This window comes from Microtus pennsylvanicus, chromosome 12 (genome assembly GCF_037038515.1).
Source record: "Microtus pennsylvanicus isolate mMicPen1 chromosome 12, mMicPen1.hap1, whole genome shotgun sequence".
NCBI lineage: Eukaryota > Metazoa > Chordata > Mammalia > Rodentia > Cricetidae > Microtus > Microtus pennsylvanicus.
Genome location: NC_134590.1, coordinates 18,343,736 through 18,365,673, shown reverse-complemented (window position 1 = coordinate 18,365,673; position 21,938 = coordinate 18,343,736). Strand labels below are relative to the sequence as shown.

General features: G+C 36.3%; 1 protein-coding gene across 1 annotated transcript in view; it reads right to left on the bottom strand.

The window, feature by feature from the left end:
- Window positions 1-1,230: 1,230 nt before the first annotated feature.
- The window catches only part of LOC142832651 (transmembrane protease serine 11C), a 43,297-nt gene continuing 22,589 nt past the window's right edge, over window positions 1,231-21,938 (bottom strand). Inside the window, exons 5-10 of the mRNA XM_075943311.1 lie at window positions 21,541-21,701; window positions 11,403-11,441; window positions 7,788-7,959; window positions 6,052-6,311; window positions 4,955-5,097; window positions 1,231-1,392 (exon numbers count right to left, since the gene is read on the bottom strand). Of these exons, the coding sequence (XP_075799426.1) occupies window positions 1,231-1,392; window positions 4,955-5,097; window positions 6,052-6,311; window positions 7,788-7,959; window positions 11,403-11,441; window positions 21,541-21,701 (937 nt within the window). The remainder of the gene's footprint in view (window positions 1,393-4,954; window positions 5,098-6,051; window positions 6,312-7,787; window positions 7,960-11,402; window positions 11,442-21,540; window positions 21,702-21,938) is intronic.

Sequence of the window (21,938 nt, the reverse complement as noted above, 5' to 3'; positions counted from 1 at the left end):
GATTTGAATCCCAGCTTAGGCAGTTAGATGCTCTTTGTTCGTCAGAAAATTGTTGGCCTTCTCTATACTTTACTTAACTTATTATCTACAATATTGAAAAACCATGGGACAAGTTCCCTGGAATTTTCAGTTGATTTCAATGTAAAATATATATGAGAACTGTCTGGAAACTAGTAAGAACCAGTAGATATTAACTAATATTATTAATACAATTTGTAGGAGGCACTGTGAAAATTTACCTTATGGTGAAAGTTATGGTGGTAGCTGTATATTGCTAGTGATGAAACAGAAAAATGTAAAGTCCTGTAGAAACAGTGATGAACTCCTAGCTGAGAAAGAACTCAGATTAGGCATTTGGAGCAATGGAATTGGGCAGCAGACTTAACATAACACTGCAGTTACAGATACCTACCTGTACCCTTCACTAGAATGGGAATAATCAGAGTGATGTGAAAGCAAAATTTCTATACTCTTTATTTAGTTGCTAGTTTGTATTATTGAGAAATTTAAAGAGTTTGGAAACAAACAGTGTGACATTATTTGCATTGTGAATTAAAGCCAACTATTGAAACAAGACTAATATGTCTATGGATGATCTTACAATTGCAAGAGAGTCACCTTCTGAGAGAAATCTGAGAGACTGAAACGTCTGTAAACACTGTGATCTGTGAATAAAATCCATAGGGTCGTCATTTTGTTTTCTATCATTTAAGATGAGAAAGAATTAGAAGAACTAGTCTTGCTGCAGAGACCAAAAAGAAAATAGATACATTTTTCTGAGTAACTCTTATGGGCAGTATTACTGCAATGCACTGAACTATGTCTTCAAACACACTGATCCTGGAGAATCCATGAACTGGGCAGTGCAGAAGATGACTGATATAATCAGAAACATGTATAACTAATGCTCATGTGATACATTACCCTAATATCTGCCCCTCCAAAGTAGCAGAGAGTATTTCCTTAATAAACTAAGACCTTATTCACTCCTATAATTATATACATCCTGAAAATGAGTAAATGAGAAAATTATATATTTTGCTTTATACTCTCACTAAAGATTCATCAAACTTTAATAAAATAACTCTAAAATCTCAAATTTCATACCTTTAAATTTTCTGTCTAAATGTGTAGAAGAAGAGAAATATCTAAGGAAATGTGATTTTGGGATTGCAAACTTATTTAACTGTTATATAACCTTTGACCTTTGGTTTATGGAGAAAAGCCAGACTAGAGTCCAGTTTTGGATGTGATCCAGTTTCGATAGTATGTCACCCGAGTGTAAACACCAGGCTTGTTTGGAAGGGCACATTCATCTCCCCAGCTTACAATACCAGCAAGGAACCAGATGCCTTTAGAATCTTCACTAACCAATGGCCCACCAGAATCACCCTGCAGAGAAAAAAAAAGTCAATAATATAAATTAGTGACATTGTATCTGTTTTTCTTTTGTAGTAATGGAAGGGGGCACCAAAAAATGAGTATACAACAAAAGAAACCTCATACTTTGGATATTTCAATACTTGAAATGGTACTAGTCTAACATATTTTTCTGTGTCATTATTTTCTAAAGACTAGTATGTCAGTATATGTTGTTGACTAATGCAATACAAGAGTGGAAAATTAGTATGATATGTTTCAACTTAGTTATTAATTTGATGTGGGATTTCCCTCTGTATGTATTACCATTGATTAATAAAGAAAATGGCTTTGGACCTATGGCAGGGCAGAACTTAGGCATGAAAAGCTGGGCTGAATGCTAGGAGAAAGAAGGGCAGAGTCAGAGAGAAGCCATGTAGGCCCACCAGAGCCAGAAGGAACTTTATCCAGTAAGTCACAGCTATCTGGTGATACACAGCTTACTAGAAATAGGTTAAATTAAGATGTAAGAGTTAGTAAATAAGAAGGAGGGTGAGTGGGGGAGTGGGAGGAAAATGGGAGGAGGGGAGGAAGTGGAAATTTTGAGTGGTACTATTTATAAAGCAATAAAAATTAAAAAACCGAAACAATAACAACAACAAAAAGAAGCTAGAACTAATGGACCAAGCAGTGATTTAAATCATATAGTTTCTGTGTGATTATTTTGGGGCTAAGCAGTTGGAAACTAGCTAGCGGCCTCCTTGCTACATTAACTAAGGAGTTGTTGAAGGTATTTCTTCTTATGCAGTCATCACCATATTGAGGAATGCTCTTCCTATGTAACTATTATGCTTGGGGAAAAGGAAGGTGTGTATATTTTCCCTCCACTAAAATTGGACATAGTTTTTTTATTCTTGAGCAAATGTTGGTCCCTAAAGTAAGGAAAGTAACTTTTTACATCATATACTTACTTTCTTATATGAGAATACTATGATTCTACTTTCATCATATTTCAAGTGGATAATATGCTATTCTAAAGTAATTGTGCTATATATTAGATCCCCGAACTTACAATCTTCCTAAAGCAAAATTTGTACCCTGTTTTGAGCAGTATCTTTCCATTTTTCCTACCCACCCATCCTTAATAACATTTGTTATTATTATTAATTTGTTTTAGAGTTGTATTTTTATTTCTGTGTATGCCAGAGTATGTGGAGGCCAGAAGGGAGCTTGGGTCCCATGAAGTTGGAGTTAGAGGCAGCTGTGATCCACTCTACATTGGTGTTGGGAATGAAATTCACTCATGTCTTTCTTCTGTGAAAGCAGAACGTGCTCTCAAATGCTAAACCCTCTCTCCAGTCTTGACAGATGTCAGTATATTCTATTTTAGTGAGACAGTCTTTAAAGATTTCATGAGATCCTGAAATATTTGACTTTCTCTATGACTTTTTGTTTGGTGTGTTTGTTTTTGGAAGTACTATATTGTTTTCCATCATGACTGTACCGTTTTCTCTATCATAGTGTGTAATTTTCTCTATATCATTACAAATCATCCTTTCTTTTTATTATAGTCATAATTCATATTATCTTAAAGTGATTTCTCATTGTGTTTTTAATTTGCACTTCTGTCATTGATTTTGAGTACTTTTTCAAATGAAAAGGTGTCTGTGTTTTTTTGTGTGTGTTCATGTGTATATTTGTATGCTTGCAGAGATCACAAGTTGATGTCAAGTGTCTTCCTTGATCACTTTCCAACATATCTTTGTAACAAAGTCTCTTTCTTACAGAACCTGAAGCTCGCTGACTCACCTAGATGGTCAAGCTAGGGATCCCCCTTTCTCTCTCTTCCCAGGGCTAGGATTATTGATATGGACTTCCTTGTCTGGCTTTCTCCCCCATGGATACAGGGGAATACCAACTCAGGTCCTCATGATTGAGTGGCTAAACTATCTCCTAAGATCCGATTTGTGTTTTTTCTTTGGAAAAAAATGTCTATTTAGGCTGTTTTCCCATTTTGAAATCAGAACATGGTGCATTTGGTATTGATTTATATGAGTTACAGGAAGTTTCTAAGATTTGGCTTCATGACAGACTTGATGTTTACAGAATATACAAAAGGATTCAACAGAATGGGGAATTTTAAAATATGAAAGCTAACATTAATAGAGAGTACAAATAATTGTGTAGATTGGAGGAGACAGTGAAGAAAACAGGCAGGTGATTACGTTTTAATACTATAAGAAAGCTGATGAAACAAGAGGGTGAACTTGGGTACAAATAGAAATGTATTACAAAGAAAGGAAATCAAGGTGGTTTTCCTTTGATTTCTTCATTTTTCTAGTTATTAAGAAAGCTAATATTCTAAAGAAGATTGAGACATAGTGTAATATGTAGAAAAATATGATGAAGGTTTGACATAGCACAATAAGATATACCAGAGTTACATTAGGTAAGGATTCACATGTATTAAATTCCTTGGGTTTACAAGAAGACAGCATTTTACCTAGTGTGCAGAAGCTGATAGAGTTGGCAGATTACTCTGTGATTCACTGTGATTCAAGATTATTAGCATAGGTGTGGGGGAAGTAGAAGATGAAGCCACAAAGGGTGTAGTAAATACAATTGCTGAAGCATGGGTCTTAGGCTGTGGCAGGTTAGAAGACACAAGTCTGCTTAACCAGTTAAGTACAATGGGATTTAAGCTCTTCTTCATCTCCAAGAATAGGCTTAGTTAGTTTGAAAACAAGAAAGATGAAAACCTGTAATTAGAGAGGACAATTGTGTGTTATAAATACTTATTTGCTTGTCTTCTTGTTATTAGAGTATAGGGATATGTTTACTCATTTCAATATCCCTCTACGTAATACAATAAAACACTTCTGTACAGTGATTGAGTAAAGTGAGGTTCGTCCTGGGTTTACCACTAGTTGTACCTTCCTAGACTACTTGTGTATTGTGTAAGCTCCAGGACTATTACTTATTAACAACATAGGGATATTAGAAACACATTCATTAATAAGGAAAAGTAACTGAGTTTAGAATTCAGAGAATGGGTGCAAGATCAAAATTCCTCTCTGTTTAAGTCCCTGCTCTCTCAGTTTACTTAAGAGTGCTACCTTGTCTCTTTGCCCGAACTCCTCATCAGAAATGGGTTTCAAACTAAAATATGCTGCAGGAGGTCACCACAACTAAAGTAAAGGGATATTCTTAATGATCTTAGAATCATGCCTCGTATGTGGGATTCCACTTAGAAGTTGTCAAGTAAATAAATAAGGAGGATGTTGGAACCAGCTTGTGAAAGCTCCATAAGCAATTAGTATTAGATTAAGATGATGGCTCTTGGAGATAGACCAGTCAAATTAAAGTTATCCACTATGTATCTCACTTATTCATTGTTCATTCTGAGTCTCTCCTTCACCTCCATACCCTGCTTCCAGTAACAAACCGACTGCCTTAGAATCATACTATTTTACTGATACCAATTTACATTATAGTTAGACGATTTAGCCACAAAATACACCCATATTTTTAAGATTGAGAAAACTGCACTGTCCACTGAAAATTAAAGCTATCAGAAAAAAAATCATGGCATTACCTGGCAGGCATCAACACTGCCCTCCAGGAACCCAGCACACAGCATTCCAGGTGTTATCACACCGCCGTATGCCTTTCCACTATTGCAGGTCTTGTTATCAATAATCTTCACTCTTCCTTTCTGGAGTATATTAGGACTTTCTCCTGAAGAAACGATATCATATAATTTTTAAAAGCGTGTTTAAAAATCACATATTGACATTTGCATATCTACTGTGTGAGAACATACGTGTGTGCACGTGCATGCATGTGCATGGATGTGAAGGTCAGAGGTCACCCCTGGAGTGTAGGTTTTCTCTTTCCACCATGTGGGTTCTGTGAGTAAGTCCAGGTTCTGATGCTTGAAGGCAAGTGCTTTGCCCACTGAGCCGTGTTGCCAGCCCTTCAAATTATAATACGTTTTTAGAAACTCAATATGAGTTTCTCTGAGTTAGTATTTCATTTTCAAATTATATTTGTTTTTCAGGCAGTGCAAATCACATTGTAGTGAAAGCAAGAAATGTTTATGAACACACTACATACCAAACTATTGCTGAAAACAATCACGTTTTGAACTAGTTTATCTTTTGTGACAGAATTGTTTTCTTTTAAAATGTTTTAGAAAGTAAAATTAAACTTTCCACTTCAGAAGCAAAAATTTCATCATTTATACATTTTTATTTAAGCTTACTACAGTAATTATAAATCTTAAAATCATTTAACTTATTTTCCTGTTTTAAAAATGAATTTTAAATCTATTTTTGTACTAACTCTATAGAAGTAAGATCATGGAATTCATGTAATAAGTGGGCTTTGCTCAAATATTACCTCCTCAATGAAAGATAAATATTTATTGAATGAATTAATGACAGAGGAAATTATGTATCCAAATAAAAAGAAATTTATGATAACTGTCATTACAAGGACGCAATGGCAAATAGTTCTATGAAATTATAATTTCTAAATAAATGATACTGAGCACAATTTTCAATTCATTGTACATTATATTATTTTAAATGATCTACAGAGACTATTTTTCACATTTAGTTGTAGTTCTGAAATTATTTCTTTTTGATTCCTGAACTGGAATCCTGTCATGGGGAGAGGTGAGGAACTTACCATCAGACTTTAGTGTTCCCCAGCCAGTGACCACCACATCTGAGTTGGGTGGGAACTTCTGAGTCTCTTCTGGTAAACATGCCCTTCGAATGTTGCTTGCAAATAATACTGGCGAAGACAGATGCACAACAGCTATGTCATTATCGTGTGCAGGGTAACTGTAGTTCTCATGGATTATAATATTCTTGACATTTCGTTGTATTTGTGGTTTACTTAAAAGAAGCCCAAAACTAACTTTCCAGCCTTTTGGATTTGCATCCCTAAAGGAAATAGATTTATTTATTAAAACTTCTATATATTAGACTAAAGGAATTAGTCACTTAACCCTTGAAAACTAATTTGGTCATTTGCATTTCCATAGCACTTTTTTTGATACAAGGTTTCATTGTGTATTTCTGACTGGCCTCAACTTGTTATGTAGAAGCAAATTTGAGACTGGTCTTCAACCCAGAGAGATCCATCTACCTCTGCTTCCTGCATTTATGCTGAGATTAAAGGTATACATCATTATGGCAAGCTCCCCACCCCCACTCTCACAAAAAAAACTATATATAAAAGAATAAATAAAAACAAAACTGTTTGTATACATTTTGAGTAACTCTATAAAATATGACTTAAAAGATAATCAACAGTTGGGCATATGAGCCCAGCAATTGAGGCATAGAAGCAAGAGAGTGGTGAGTTTGAGGCCACTCCGGGATACAAAGTAAATCTGAGGTCATTCTGAGCCATATGTAGTGAGACTTTAGCTTAAAAATAATTAAAGAGAAATGACAATTTATAGAAAGTGCATTTTATTTATTGGACGGAATGGAAAATACTGAAGGGAATTTAGAAAGGTAAATATGACAGCACAAAATAACAAGATTTAATACAAAGTGGGTAGGATGTGAACACAAAGAATTTATGAAAATTATATCATTTATATCTTTTCTTTTTGTCATTTTACACAACAAATAAAATACTTTTGTCTTCCATCTTTACTTGTTATTTGCTATTTTGTACACTATTTTCTGAAAAGTAGTCCTGTTGGAATGTTTCCAAACTGTCTACTAAAGACTTATAATAAGTAAGGTTTTCATTAGAGTTTTCATTAGGTGGAATTCTGTTTTTATCCAGCTCAGAGGCAGAGCGCTTGCCTGGCACGCACAAAACCCCGAGTTCAACCCCTACTACTGAGAAAAGAAGGGAAGATGGAGAGGTGGCAATCTCTCAGTGCAATCATGCACCCTTTAAAGCAGCCATTATTTCCTCTGGGCATGATAGTCCACCTCTGTAATCACAACACTTAGTAAACAGAGGCAGGAGGATTGCAAGTTTGTGGTAAGGTCAAGTTATACAGCAAATTTGAGGCTGCTCTGTCATGAGACCATTTTGCCAACTTTCCTTTACCAATGTTTTGGAGGCACTATTGTTAATATTGAGACAGATTGCTGGTGGTTAAGGGAAGGAGGGCTGCCAAGTGTTCCACAATGCGCAGGCCAGCTTTCTACAAAACATGATTATATCTAGTCCAAAATGTCAATATTTCTACTTTTGACAAGGTTCTGTAGGATGAGTACTTTATTTGCTATTTTACTGATTAATCAATGAGCAATTCTGAGGCTGTACCTCACTGGAGTGTAAAGCAGTTGGGGGCATTGGAGGCATAGTTTCATGATTACACTGAGAGGAATATATATTATCAGGCTCTTAGTACTTGAGGGCCTTTGCTCCCTTCACACAGCTTCCCTTACCTTGTGAAACAGTGAGCGGCAGTGATAAGCCAGTTGTTACTAATCAGAGTGGCTCCACATCGGTGGACACTGTTCTGTTGAAGGCTTGCTTGCCAGGGCCATTCTCCTTCCTCAGCATCCTGGCCTCCTACTATTTTGACGCCTGAGGGAGTAATTGTACGTCGTCCACAGCCTGTTCCAAGGAGAGTTCATCAGTGTTGATAATGCTTATGCGTGTGTCTTGCTGTAGTAAATAAACTACCTATGACATATGTCTCTAGTAACTAAGAAAAACTCGCTGTCTTGGAGAAATTTGGATGGATTTACTGCTGATATGATTTCTTGCAATATACTCTAAGTACATTGTCATCTCATCCTTCTGTGCTTATCACTCACATGTTCTCTGTGTCTTTCTTGTCTTACCATGACTTGATGTGTGAGGTAGGTAGGATTATAGGTTTGGTTTTAGAAGAGACCAACCTTACTATATTGCACGAGGAAATATGTGGTTTTAAACATTAGTGAAGGTTAAAAACGCAACAAATGGCATGCAAATATTCATATGAAAGTGAGACTGACTATGAATGTTATGAGATAGAGCCAATAGAAATCCTGTACACAGTAGTTAGACAAAAGAAATGACATGAATATGGCCAACACTTCCAAAGCCATATGCTTCTGTGAAGTTCGTCTGTACATTATTGTCAGTTGAGAAACATAAGAGACAGCTAGACTCTGATGTCTTGACAGCAAATTCATAGTGATAGTATAGTTCATTATTCATCAGGCTGATTTTGGTTACCTTGACTATACTAACTTTGTACCAATAAAGTGCTGAGTTTGTTCTTTGTCTTCTTTTCCTAGAGATCACCATCTCATCAGTAAATACTTTTAAAGATAAGGAATTAGGGACTGGAGAGATGGCTCAGAAGTTAAGAGCACTGTCTGCTCTTTCAGAGTTGAATTCCTAGCAACCACATGGTGGCTCACAACCATCTGTAATGAGATCTGGTGCCCTCTTCTGGCTTGCAGGGATGCATGTAGGCAGAACATTGTATATATAATAAATAAATAAATCTTTAAAAAAGATTAAAAATTATGCTTTTTGATAAAAAATATGTATCTAGAACCTACCATAGAGAACACATTACATAAAAGGAACTCAATAAATATTTGTAGAATTAAAACTGTAAAACTTGGAATAAAAGTATTTGTTTACTACTTCATTCGGAGAGGGAAAAAAATTGTAATCTATTTAAGGCATAGATTAAGGCAGTGGTTAGTATTTGGCAATGTTGGAGACATTTTGTATTATTATAAGAGAGTGGAGGCTGGGGGAGTGTCTGTGGCTACCCAGTAGACAAAGGCCAGGGATATTGCCAGCTACCCTATGATAAACTGGAGAAGCACTGAAACAAAGAATTAGCTGTCAATTCTGTGTCAGTGTTGTTAGGAGTAAGACACACTGGACAGCATAATTGACCTGTATCAAGAATAAGAATGTTTAGCCGGGCAGTGGTGACTCACTCCTTTAATTCTAGCACTTGGGAGGCAGAGGCTGGTGGATCTCTGTGAGTTCCAGTCCAGCCTGTTCTACAAAATGAGTTCCAGGACAGCCAGAGCTGTTACACGGAGACTCGGGGGGAAAAGAAAGAACATTTAAGTACATTTAAGTATTTAAATAAATTAAAAAAATTTAGCTGGCTAGTAGGTTCACAATTGACGTATGATTATAGTGGCAGATATACTTTGATATATTCTTTTCCTGAAGGAAGAAAGGCATGAGAAGCGTAGGAGAGTCATGCACACTTTTAAAGTTCCTAACTGACGTCCTGAAACCATTTGGTTTGCTTTTTAGCACATTTTTAACCTTGGGTTAAAGCTCCTTTCTTGAGTCACGTAGCTGTGGCTGCCATGTCTAATGGGTACGCTCACAATGACTCATTGACTGTCACTCCCTTCTCTTTTTCTTTCCACTCCCACATCAACTGACTCTACAGAGGATAAAGCAACTAATCCAGACCCAGGGGATAGTGGTTCCTCCCTACCCTCATTTCTGTTTGGGCTCCTCCTAAAGGAAGTTGGCTTTTACTCAGCTTCCTTCAGAGAAATATAAAACCAAAGGTCTTTCTCTGTGGGTTAGGTGCCTCCCTAGGAGGCGTGGCTTCATTGTTTCTGACCTTACTCATAATTCTCAATTTCTATTCCTTCATCAGCTTCCATCTGAAGCTCCCATTTACTCATGATTGTGTCTGTTGCGCTTTCAGCCACTATCTCCGCGGTCTTACCTTGCCTATTACCTCTGCTTAAGTCCTATGTGGAACCCTGTAGCTTTATTATACCAAAAGAGAGCAGATGGTAAATTTCAGAGCAGAAGATTGCTGGCTGATACTTTCAGAACCATCATGGAACCTACAGGGGATTTATTGCCATCCTTCTCTTTTTACCTCTAATATGTTTTAATATACTTTATTGTGTCACATGTTGATGCTCTGTTCTTTACATTCATTTTGTTTTTCTGCATACCCTCATCTTTCTATTACAAATGTGACCAGAACTCTAGCTGGATCAAGTCAAATTCTGGATTCTGATATGAAAGGGTCTTAGTGTTCCAGTTGGGGAGCAGATAGACTGGATGATATCTTTAGTACCGTTGCTCACGGACCTGTAAAGACGTCTATGAACCTGACAGTTTTCCAATTGTGGATTTTCAATTTACAGATACTGAGAATTTCACTGCCATAATTGGTTTTAAGATGTCTTATTAAGTTGCTTGTGGGTTGTTTAATCAAAAATCTCTGAAAAAGAAACCTTAAATAGCCTTGTGTTTAAATTTTGTCCAGGTTCCCACTAAATAACTAAGTGGTGACTATGGGGTAGGTGAGCAGCCTGGGTCACTGTCACCTAGCTCTACAGGGTGAATGCTCTAATCCAGCTACCCCAGTCAGTCTTTGTCCCCAGATAAATGAAATGCTTTCTTTGACAGCTTGCTCTGAGTTCCAGCCACTTTAAGGATCATGTTTCCTAAGACCAGCAAAGGAGTGGGGGTGGGGGTGAAAACAATGCCTTGCCCAGCAAGGAAGAAGTGGTTTGCATATAAAGCGTATGGCTCTCTGCACACAAATTTAGTTACTAGGGTCAGCATTCCAGAGAGAGTTCCTAGGCCTGGGATTCTTACAGATGACACATAAAACACAGAGAGCTGGCATGCACTGAGGGCTAACTGTCAGTGCAAACACTCTGGTGAGTAATTTATTCCTACTACCTTATTTTATCTTCACACTAATTTGAAACAAAGGCTTGGAACATTAAAAAAAAACTTATGCTAATCCTTCACTCTAGAATCCAGATCTGAAACTCCGAATGCGCATGAAGCTGATTTTAGATTCTAAATTCTTAATTACCACTGCTTGTCCCAAGGTCCTCTCTGCCATCCTGGCATGTAACATTGCTCCTCCTTTTAAATCCATGACGTCACTCTGTATCTCTTCCTACAGAAACATTCAGTAATCTGTTACTACAGTACATTCACATATGTTTCTGAAAGTCAGGCTTCTTATTACACTTCAACTGTGGGTCTCCTTGTCATTTTAAGGATGAATTTTTGATGGCAAATAACTTGGTTGATAGACTTACATGTATTGAGAAGATCTTCTGCTATTGGCATTGAAATGTCTAAAAGTCAAGAAAATGAAAATGTTTACATTTATAAACACATTTTATTTTTAACATTAATGGTACTTAATGTTGCTTTTGGAGATATCCTGTAAACATGTTATCCATCTTGATTACCAGTTCTGTTCATGAATTAAAATAGAGAAAAAGAAAATATTTATACTTATTTTTTTAAAAATGCTAAAGTTCCCCACTATAATTTATTTACAAAGCAGTTTAGTTTTGAGATGTCCTAAAACATACAAGAAATAGTGACCTTCCACCAAATCCTAGAACACACCTTAACAAATAATTCTGGTAAGTAGGATGCTGTTACTTTTACTACATTTTTAAAATTAAAATTAATTTTTTGATTAACATATAAAGAGATGGATTTCACTGTTATTTTTCAAAGTATATAGTCACACTTTGTTCTTATTGCCTCTCTATCTTCTGGATGTCTCTTCTCTTTCCTCTTACCACCGAACACTGGCCTCATTTCAGCTTTCATGATACATACTCCATTACTTCTCTTGTTCCTACCTCTTCTTCCTTTTAGTCCTCTTTCTCCTCTTTTATAATTTGCCCTGATGTTTAATACTCTCTCTCTCTCTCTCTCTCTCTCTCTCTCTCTCTCTCTCTCACACACACACACACACACACACACACACACGTGCACAAATTTTCAACCAGGATTCCACAAATAAGAGAAAATGTGTCTTTGTCTTCCTGAATCTGGCTAATTTTTGTTTAACATAATCTCTAATTGTGTCTATTTTCTGAAAATGTTATAATGTCACTCTTCTTTACGGATGAACAAAATTCCATTTTCTATAGGTTCCACCCTTTCATTATCTGATCATTTCTTGATGGATACCTAGGCTAGTCCGTAGCTTGACTCAGATGCGCTGACAGGATCCTTTAGATGAGTGTCCAGGAGTAAGCAGCTGGGTCAAATTGTAGCTCTGGTTTTAGTTTCAGTGGTTTCATTTGTGTTAAGTCCTTTTAATATATTTTAAAATTTATATTTTTTGTGCTATGGTTCAATTGTTTGCCATCCTACTTCCCATTTATTTTGTATCAAAATAATTTATTTGGGCAATGACACATATTTTGAGCTTTTCCTCTCATGTCTATATAGATTTTAGACATTTGGAATGAAATCATTTATACCAGATAGTTTTGTTATGCATCCCATTTGTTAACACTGTAAATTTGCTCAATTGACATGGAGAAACTATGAGGGGAGATTAGACAAATGAATCATACTTCAAATTTCATATGTGGAAAACTGCCAGTTCACTAGCTAAGAGTTCTAAAAGACACTATCAACTGCACTATGAGGTAAACACTATATATGTCTATATTCATTTATTTTATGTCCTTGATTTCTATAAATCGAGGAAGAAGAATCCAATTCTCCATGTCAATTAAAGTTCAGTTTAATATTTGGTTGCACAATTAACCAGACAAACAAAAGAATACTTTACCAGACATTGACCTGTCTAAACAAAAGACAAGGGCACTTAGCAGTCAGCTAGACTAGAGAAGAAAGGGGCCACACCTACGGCACAAGAAATCTGCCGTAGCTTCATATACCCATTACTATTGTCTCACAGAGGTTATTTTTTTTGTTTTATATGATATGTCTAGTTTAGTTTTGAATTTTTGTGCTTGGTAGCATATATCAAATCATATTAAGATTTTTAGAAATAAACGTTTAGATGGATTGGACAAATTTTGTCCTGTACTCAAAGAACTAATAATTTTAAAGCTCTATGTTATTCATACAAGTTTCTTCCTTTCTTAAAGTTTTCTTTATTAATATATTCTTTTCCAAAGAAAACAAATGTCTTGGACTTGTAGTTAGCTTTTAAAAGTTGTGCTGTCCCATAGCTCAATGGGACAGTTATCACTTGGGGATGAGGATGACAAGCTACAGTGAATTGAGAAATGACTTAAGTCATTTTCCTTTCGGATTGAGTCACAGCTGTGGCTGTCTGTATTTCCTGCAATTTAAGTCCCCTGACTCACACTCCAAGGGTAGAAATCTTGTGGATTGGCCTCACAATGACAAATTTCAACAGTGTAACCCAAGAGACTCTCTGTACAGTGTGCTATATTAAGGAAGTGACCGAAAACAATAGCTCTGTCTCTGCCAAACAGGAGATGGATGAAAGGATGGGAAGAATCCTGGGAGTGGTGGCTTTCAGCTGTCATTGCAGCACTCCAAGGCTGAGGGAGTCCTCAGAGTCCGAGACCAGAGCAGTTTCCAGTACAAAGAAACCGAAAGGCCAAACAGCTCAGCCAATGTGCATCGGTCTTTTCCAAGGCCATAGGTATCAAAGCACAGACATAGATTTATCCTTAGTGAATCAATTTGTTGAAAATGGAGATGAAAATTCGCAAGAGCTTAAAAATAACCTCTACACTTCTGTCTGTTTTCCTGTGGTAGGTTTAATAGCTCACCTGGAAACGAATGCGTGAGCAAAAGTTGTTAAGCAAAGAAGGAGGATTTGAACAGCTGACAAAACCGTTCTTTTGAGGGAGGAGTCAAGGAATTCATTTTAAGGCCAGAGAAATTTGGTATGATTGGTTGGAAGTGAATATTAGATTTGAAACATGCTCTCTATGTTAGTCCTGTAGAATGCCCATGACTCTGTTCATAGTTGGGGAGTATGAGAGGCAAATTAGGATGAACTGGAAAGAGAGGGAGGATTCCTGTCCTGGGTATGGTGCTGCCTCAATTTAGCTTAACACTCAGGTTACAGAGGCAGGTGGATTTCTATGAGTTTGAAGCTTGCCTAGTATAAAAACCAAGAACCAAGGTTCATAGTGAGATTGTGTCTCAAAGTAGGAGGAAGATAGGAAGGAGGGAAAGGAGGAGGAAGAGGCAACAGCAAAAAACTCCTGCTCTTGAAGGTAGCATGAACACTTATAAGCTTTAATCCTAGCCGGTGCCCAGTGAGACCTGCCTCAATTAACAAACAAAGCAAATAGATAGAGAGATAAAGGTTTACAAAAGGAAGACCTTTTTATAACCTGGTTCTAGTAAAAATTTTCTCTTGAAAGGAGAAATCTGAAACAGATAATGATAATGAAAACCAAACTATAACATTCTGAGAATAAGAAATATTTTTTATCCCGATCCTCCTGTTTCCCCAAGAAATATGGACTTTAAATCTAATTAGGGGAATTTATCACTTTGCATATTCTAAATCCTAAAGAAGTTGATCAGTTCTACCCCTGAGCTACATTTTCCTATGTTGATGCATTCAGCCATACTCTTAGGGACATTTAGAAATGTCCACCTGGCTGATTTTGGAAAACTCTAAAACCGTATGGATTTGCTACCTAAAATAAACAGTATAATTGTTTAACGATGTAAAAATGATCTCCCACCATGGGTTCCTTATTTGTGATGTTTTAACACACACGCAGTGGTGCAACTGCTCTGTATTAAAAAGCAAAGGAGCTGAGTGTGGATATGGATAATGCTTGAACAGAACTAGAATGCTCTGCTTGTAATAGGTTTTGGTTGGTCACCTGACTGCAACTAGCCCAATAATTGCTTTTCTTTGTTTTCAGTTTGACTGAGAGTTGTTCTGTGGTTGGATGTTGTCATTTGCTATTCCTCAGGCTGAAGTAGGTTAGTTTTTGTTTTTGTTTTTTGAGTACATACATTCCCAGGTAGCAGTCTTGATGACGAGGATATAAATGTCAATATTAAAACAATTATGAGCTGTTTTCCCAGATGATAGTTTTATGGGTGGGTGGCATATGCAAGATCAGAGGACAACCAGTTTGTTATGTCATTTTATTATAACAATATTATGTAATATTCTGGACATTTTTGTGTATATTTATCTCTTGTGCCCCACTGATCACAGTCACCTTCAAATAGTGACTATTTTATTAATATTTATGATTTTTAGTGTCTAGTACATAATTTTGTTATTGAATTGTAAGTATTTCAAATTCTAAGCTGAAACCTACATTTAAAAATATGCAAAGAAATATTATTCTAAAATAAATTCTTAGACTGGAAACTATTTTAAATGTTAAGAGGCATAGTCTTCTACATCTTTTGGGAAAGTTGATTACATTTTCTGTGTGCAAAGTCAAGAATTGGAGGAAAAAAGGTGTCTGCTAGAGCTAAAATCTGGCTCTTAGCTAAGAAAGCTTATTTTGATAATTATGTTTTCTTTCAAGTGTCTTTAAAGATTTATCCAAAAATGATGGGTTAGTTCAGTAATTTCAGTCCTGACACAGTGAAGCCATTCCTTGTCTCAAGAGCAAGACTCACCAAAATATGTGTTCTCCTGACTCAGTCACTGTTCCAATTTTAGCCAGCTGCTCACGAGCACTAGGTCAATCATTGCTGCCATCTGAGAACCTTGACAGTGAGTCAGGGTCAGCATCCTTATATTATTATTATTATTATTATTAGAGATCATTGTTCTATTTTTTCTTTTACTTCTACATGATTTGAAGTTTTTCATTAACCATCAGAATTTAGGGCAAGCACTTAGCATATTTCATCTTTATTCAATTCAGTATTTTTGTGTGGGAAGTGATTATTATTTAAAAACAAGTAATAATCATAGCCTTTAATCTTCCATTAAGATTGTGAACATTAAAAGGTATTTCTGTTTTATAAAGCCATTTTATTTAAGATTTATTATATGAAGCTTGAAGCTTCCTTTTTCTCTTACACGTTTCCTTTAGGTTTTTCCTTCCAGAGCTGGAAAGGTGGCCATTCCACCTGGCTCTGCAGTGTTGCAAATCGCTCTTGTCTACTATTTGCCATCTTGGCTCAGGCTTCAGAGTGTCCATCAGTGGTAGGTAAGCTCATGCTTAGTATATGCAATATCATTTGCTCTTATTTTTGATATTAAAAATTTGAATGGCATAAATATTAAATATTAAGTGCATAGTCTGTTTACCTTAATAATATCAGATAAATAGCCATAAAGTAATAAAGGTGAGATTTTAACAGGGTGTGGTGGTGGAAGGCTGTAGCCCTAGCATTCCAGAGGAATGCAAGTTCACCACAACCCTCCTCTTCTTATGGAGATGCTGTCTTAAAAAAGCTAAAGGATGAGGTATAGGAGATGTTGTGAAGCTAATTTTAACTATGGGCTTAATCATCTTTAGTGGAATGTGATATTAACATCAATGAGTAAAAATTTGGGGTTTGGGAATGGATATCAGCTTTCTTTCCATTAAAATGAATGGAATAAAGTTAAGAACTTTGTTACAAGCAATTATTATTTACTATATTATTAACATTATTGTTATTATTATTATTAGTTGTGTTTTTGAGACAGGATTTCTGTGTGTAGCACTGGCTGTTCTGGAACTCACTCTACAGACCAGGCTGACATTGAACTCAGAGATCTGCCTGCCTCTGCCTCCTGAGTGCTAAGATTAAAATCTTGTGCCACCATGCCCAGTTTGGAAATAATTCTGGGGGAGAGCAGGGGAGAAATATATAAATGCTTTTTCTAGTACTTATGCTACATGGTCAATGTCAGGTGGCTTAACTCTCTAACCTTGTAATGATTTCGTGTTATAATAACAAAGGGTTGTAGGAACTGGTTCTCCTGAGTTAGGTGTATTTATTACATGTAGAAATGTTTGAGGATGCTTTGCTAGATTTGCTGCTTCTACATTTGCATGAACAATAATCTTTATGCATAATTTACCTCATCCCTAAGGCTTGTAAAATCAATTTTAGTGAACTTGTTCCGCTACTTTAAATCCATACATGAAAAACACATATGTATATTCCCTAAGACTCAGCTGGTTGTACAGTGAACATTTGCTATTCAGTTATTAGAGAAATAAATGAAAGAACAATTTCTGATATATTTTATACAGCAACTTTTTTTCCACTCTTAGTATGTCCTAGGTTCTAGGCTAAGAGACTTGGCTGCATGTGCTTTAAAATCTGTGATGTCCTACTCTTCTTTTTAAAAATGAAGTAAATAAGACCCTATGAAGTAAGTGATTAGGTTTTTTTTGTGGGAGCTTGGAGTAGAGAATAGAGTTTTTTTTTTACTGTCCCAGTGTTTAGGAGACTCTTTTTAAACATCTTTTTAAAAAAAACCATCTCAGTTTTACTCATTTAAATTAATAAAGCAATGTGAGTTTGATAGACCAAGAGTAGCACTATTATAAATTATATATAACAACTACACAAGTATCTAGTCCATTTTATTAAGTGAGACTACAGTAAGGACCACCACACCGATAGACCAGAGTGAAAGCTCTCAAGCAGACAGCAGAATTATTGGATTTTAATCTTGTATTTTATCTACTAGACCATTGTATCCTACTAGACTTCAGATTGATAGCCCTGGGGAAGTTTGCTCCAGAAAAGGACTGATTGTGTGCTCATGATTTTCTTTCTCCTGAATGATGAATGGCGTAAGAATGAAACTTCTATAAACAATTATCAGAAACTATAGGAAAGAGACAGGTAGTGGCAACCTGCTCGAAGGATGGCCCCAGATGAAGCCTTGGCCAGGGATAGATATAGCTGCTGCTTGCCAGGATTTCATGGTAGAAATGTCCCTCCTCGTTCTTCATCCATGTAGTTTAGCTGTCATGTGACCTGAGCTGTATAGAGTTCTCTACTATCCTGTTCACACTCATTGGTGATCTAGCAGGGGAAAGCGGAGCTTACAGTCATTTCTTCTCTCATTAGAATTGCCTGACAGTTGAGAGTTTTATAAGTTGAAAGTTCTGATGCTCAGATTTACTTTCAGAAGAAGTGGCCAAACATGGAGCCCTTAGGATAATACATGTAGTCTATCTATAGAGCCTATCATCATGAAAGAAATAGCATATCCAAAGTGTTTTGGTATAATCATGCCTTATGGTACACATAGGATTGTGTTATACCAGGAAACATTTTTTCAAATTATATTGTATTTAAATATGTTTAAAATAATTTGCTCAGTGCCAGACTCTTGAAGTCTGCACCAGTGCCAGCTACTTAGTTATGTTGAACCAGATTTCCTCCTGTCCTCAGGTGGACCATTACTCTGCCACCCGTGGTGTTTGCAGAGACCCATCCCGACAGGGTGACCTGAGGAATGTGTAATCATAAACACAAGACTTCAAGCCACATGTTTTTGTAAAAAGTAACATATTAGGTGTTTTAGAATGTACTAATGAGGAAACAGATATCCAAGAATAGAGTATGAATAATATCATTTCTGTTTTTCTTAGAAGCAGTCACCCTCTTTATTTCCATGGATGTGATTTGAGGAACAACCCATAAATTATCAAATTAAAAAGAATAATAATCTGCATTTCTTTCTTTCTTTCTTTTTTTCTTCCTTCTTTCCTTCCTTCCTTCCTTCCTTCCTTTCTTTCTTTCTTTCTTTCCTTTTCTTTCTTTTTCTTTCATTTTTCTTCCTTCCTTTCTATCTATCTTTTATTCTTTTGACTTCAGTTTTTGATTGTATTCATATTTGTGTGTATGTATGTGTGTGTGTGAGAGAGATGTGTGATTCCCCTCTGTGTGCTGTAAATATGCTTTATTACCATTGGTTAATAAAGAAGCTACTTTGGCCTGTGGCAGGGCAGAATATTGCAAGGTGGGAAATTCAAATACACACACACACACACACACAGACACACACACACACACACACACATATACATATATATATAGGGGGGGAGGCAGAATCACGAGATGCCATGTAGCTGCCGAAGGAGACAGATGCCTGGAACCTTTCCAGCAGGCCACAGCTCATGATGATACATAGACTAATAGAAATGGGTTAATTTAAGATATGAGTTAGTTAATTAGAAACCTGAGCAAATAGGCCAAACAGTGTTGTAATTAATATAGTTTCTGTGTGATTATTTGGGGTCTGGGTGGCTGAGAATGTAAGAGCAGTCTCCTTTTAGAGAGGGGGGGATGTTCACAAAAGAGACCTCAATTGAGAAAATGTTCCATTGGCAAGTCCGTTGGGCATTTTCTTGATTAATAATTGATATGAGAGGGTTCAGCTTACTGTGGGCAGTGACAGCCCTGGGCTTGTGCTCCCGAATTGTACAAAAAAACCACACCGAGAAAGCCATGAGAAGTAAACCAGTAAACACCATTCTTTCCTGGCTTTTGCTATAGTTCCTGTCTACAGGTTTCTGTCTTTGTGTTCCTGCTCTGACTTCTCTCAGTGCTGGAGTGTGACCCACAAGTTAATGAAAGAAACCTATTTGCTTGCAAGTTACTTTTGGCTATGGTGTTTATCTCAATAATTAAAACAGCAACTAAGACAACTTTCAAATCTATAACACATACATATTGAGCAGTTTTGTTTTCTTTGGATTAAAAACTCAGTAGTTAGTAGTAATTTGTGTTAAACTTGTCTTTAAATGTTCTTTATGATGTATCAGTTCTCCAAAATCTTCACAATGACCATAAGAATTATTTTTTATTCTAATCCTTTTTTTTCTATGACATTATTAGACTAAGGCATTCAAATGCTAAGTAAATTTCCCAAAGTCATACAGCTAACACATAGAGGACTGAAAAATCCAAATATCAAGCTATCTAGTATCGGAATCTGTAACCTTAGCCACTGCTTTATATTGCTTTTGTTTTCCCTACTCACATTGTAGGATACTTGTGCTACAACCAGTCATTCATTTAATTAGCAGCTCTAACCAGTGACACATAAGGCTTTGTCTTAAACATAGAGATTTTCTTGTATGTTAAGCAGCAAGAATGAAAATGTACTTCACAGCCTTGATGTATCTGCTGTAAGTAGCTGAGCTAACTAGTCATCATAAGAAGGTCATAGTATTTTAAAAAAATGCTGAAACAGAGACTTTGGCTGCCAAATAAATTTCAGGATCTGTATGGCACAGACCTACTTACATCTTGATCAGTGATTAAAAATTCATCTTGGCAAAGGCTGTCCTGAGTATAAGTCCTGTATTAACATCTTCCATTGTGGTTTTAAGAGAATGGCTTTGTCAGCTGCTGGGTTTGCTTCTACATGGGTGAAAGCTCATTCAGTTTTATGAGGCACCAAACTTCTGATGAAGGATAAAGAGGGAGGGACAGAGAGTTTCCAAGACTTAAGACAAGAGCACAGCCTGTACTTAATCTGCTTAGTTTAACTGCTGACAGTGGTGTCTCTCAGCGTTACAACACGACTCCTAAGAAAAACCAGTTGTTTGGAAGAGACCACCAGACTGTATATTTCTCTGAGATCTTACTAATAATTTAAAATCTGGAAGGATGTTGAGAATATGTTTTAGTTTATGTAGTTAGACAATGAGTTTCTAAGACTGTCCCTTTGGATGTTAATTCTCTACAGCTTGGAAGACTATTTTCTTCCTGCCTTTTTCGACTCTACTACATATGAGCTCTGTGAGAAGGAAGGCTGGGAGAGGAAACATCCCAGGGAAGTTACAATTCAGCAGGGATGCTTTCTTATCCAGAAGAAGCATGCTCAGAGTTTGCTTTTTGATGCTTTGATATTTCATTTAACTGAAATGAAAGTTTACCCGAGGAGCCTCCACACCAGTGCATCTTTTGGTTCCTCATGTAGAAGTGGCAATACTTTCAGTTTTAATTCTGTCCCCCAAATTTTCTACATTATTCTTATAACAGGACTTGTAGCAGAAACTGACAGCCTGTCCCAGAGACGATTTTACTATACCACACTCCCAGTTATTCTAACAATCCAGGGATAAAGTTAATTCATCCCTAAGAATAAGAATCAGAATATATGTGACCATGTGAGACAAGTTAGAATCAGATTATATGTGACCATGTGAGACAAGTTCCATTAAATGTATGTCAAGAAGGGAGATGTATTTTTTAAAAAGTTCCACCAATCCTGGCAGTCTGCATTATTGAGACTCTCAGATCAGAAGGAGCCCTGATGACTGCAGAGTAAGCCATGTAAACTGCTGTGTTTTGAAAATGAAAAATGTCATTTGAGATTCTGGTTACTTTCTTAGTGTACAAAAATAGCTATCATTTTATGCAGTACAATATTTAAAGGAAGAAATTCTGCTTCATGTGTATATCAAAACAACATATTCAAATTAAAAGATGAATATCATTCCATACCATATATATTCTTACCTGAAAATTTAAATGAGGAAAAATCTATAAGTAATTTAGTTTGGCGTTTGAGCTTCTGATACACAATGGTTTCAATGCTTTCCCAGAATTTTTCTACATTGTTCCTATAACAGGCTTTAAATTTCAACACAGCATGTATCACAACTTTCCCATTGGCTTTGCTGTAAAACATAAACAGACAGATTGTTATCTCAGAAAGGAACCCCTATCATTTTTAGTGTCGGGGGTGAGGAGTTTGCAAAGAGTCAGTGGTTGACATAACACAGTAGAATGTTTTGTTAGCGATAGATTCCCTCCCAAGGGAGAGGAGACAACATTTTACAGACATGATAAGAGGATTTATTAATTTGTTTATTTTTACTTAAAAATTTCCACCTCCTGCCGGGCGGTGGTGGCAC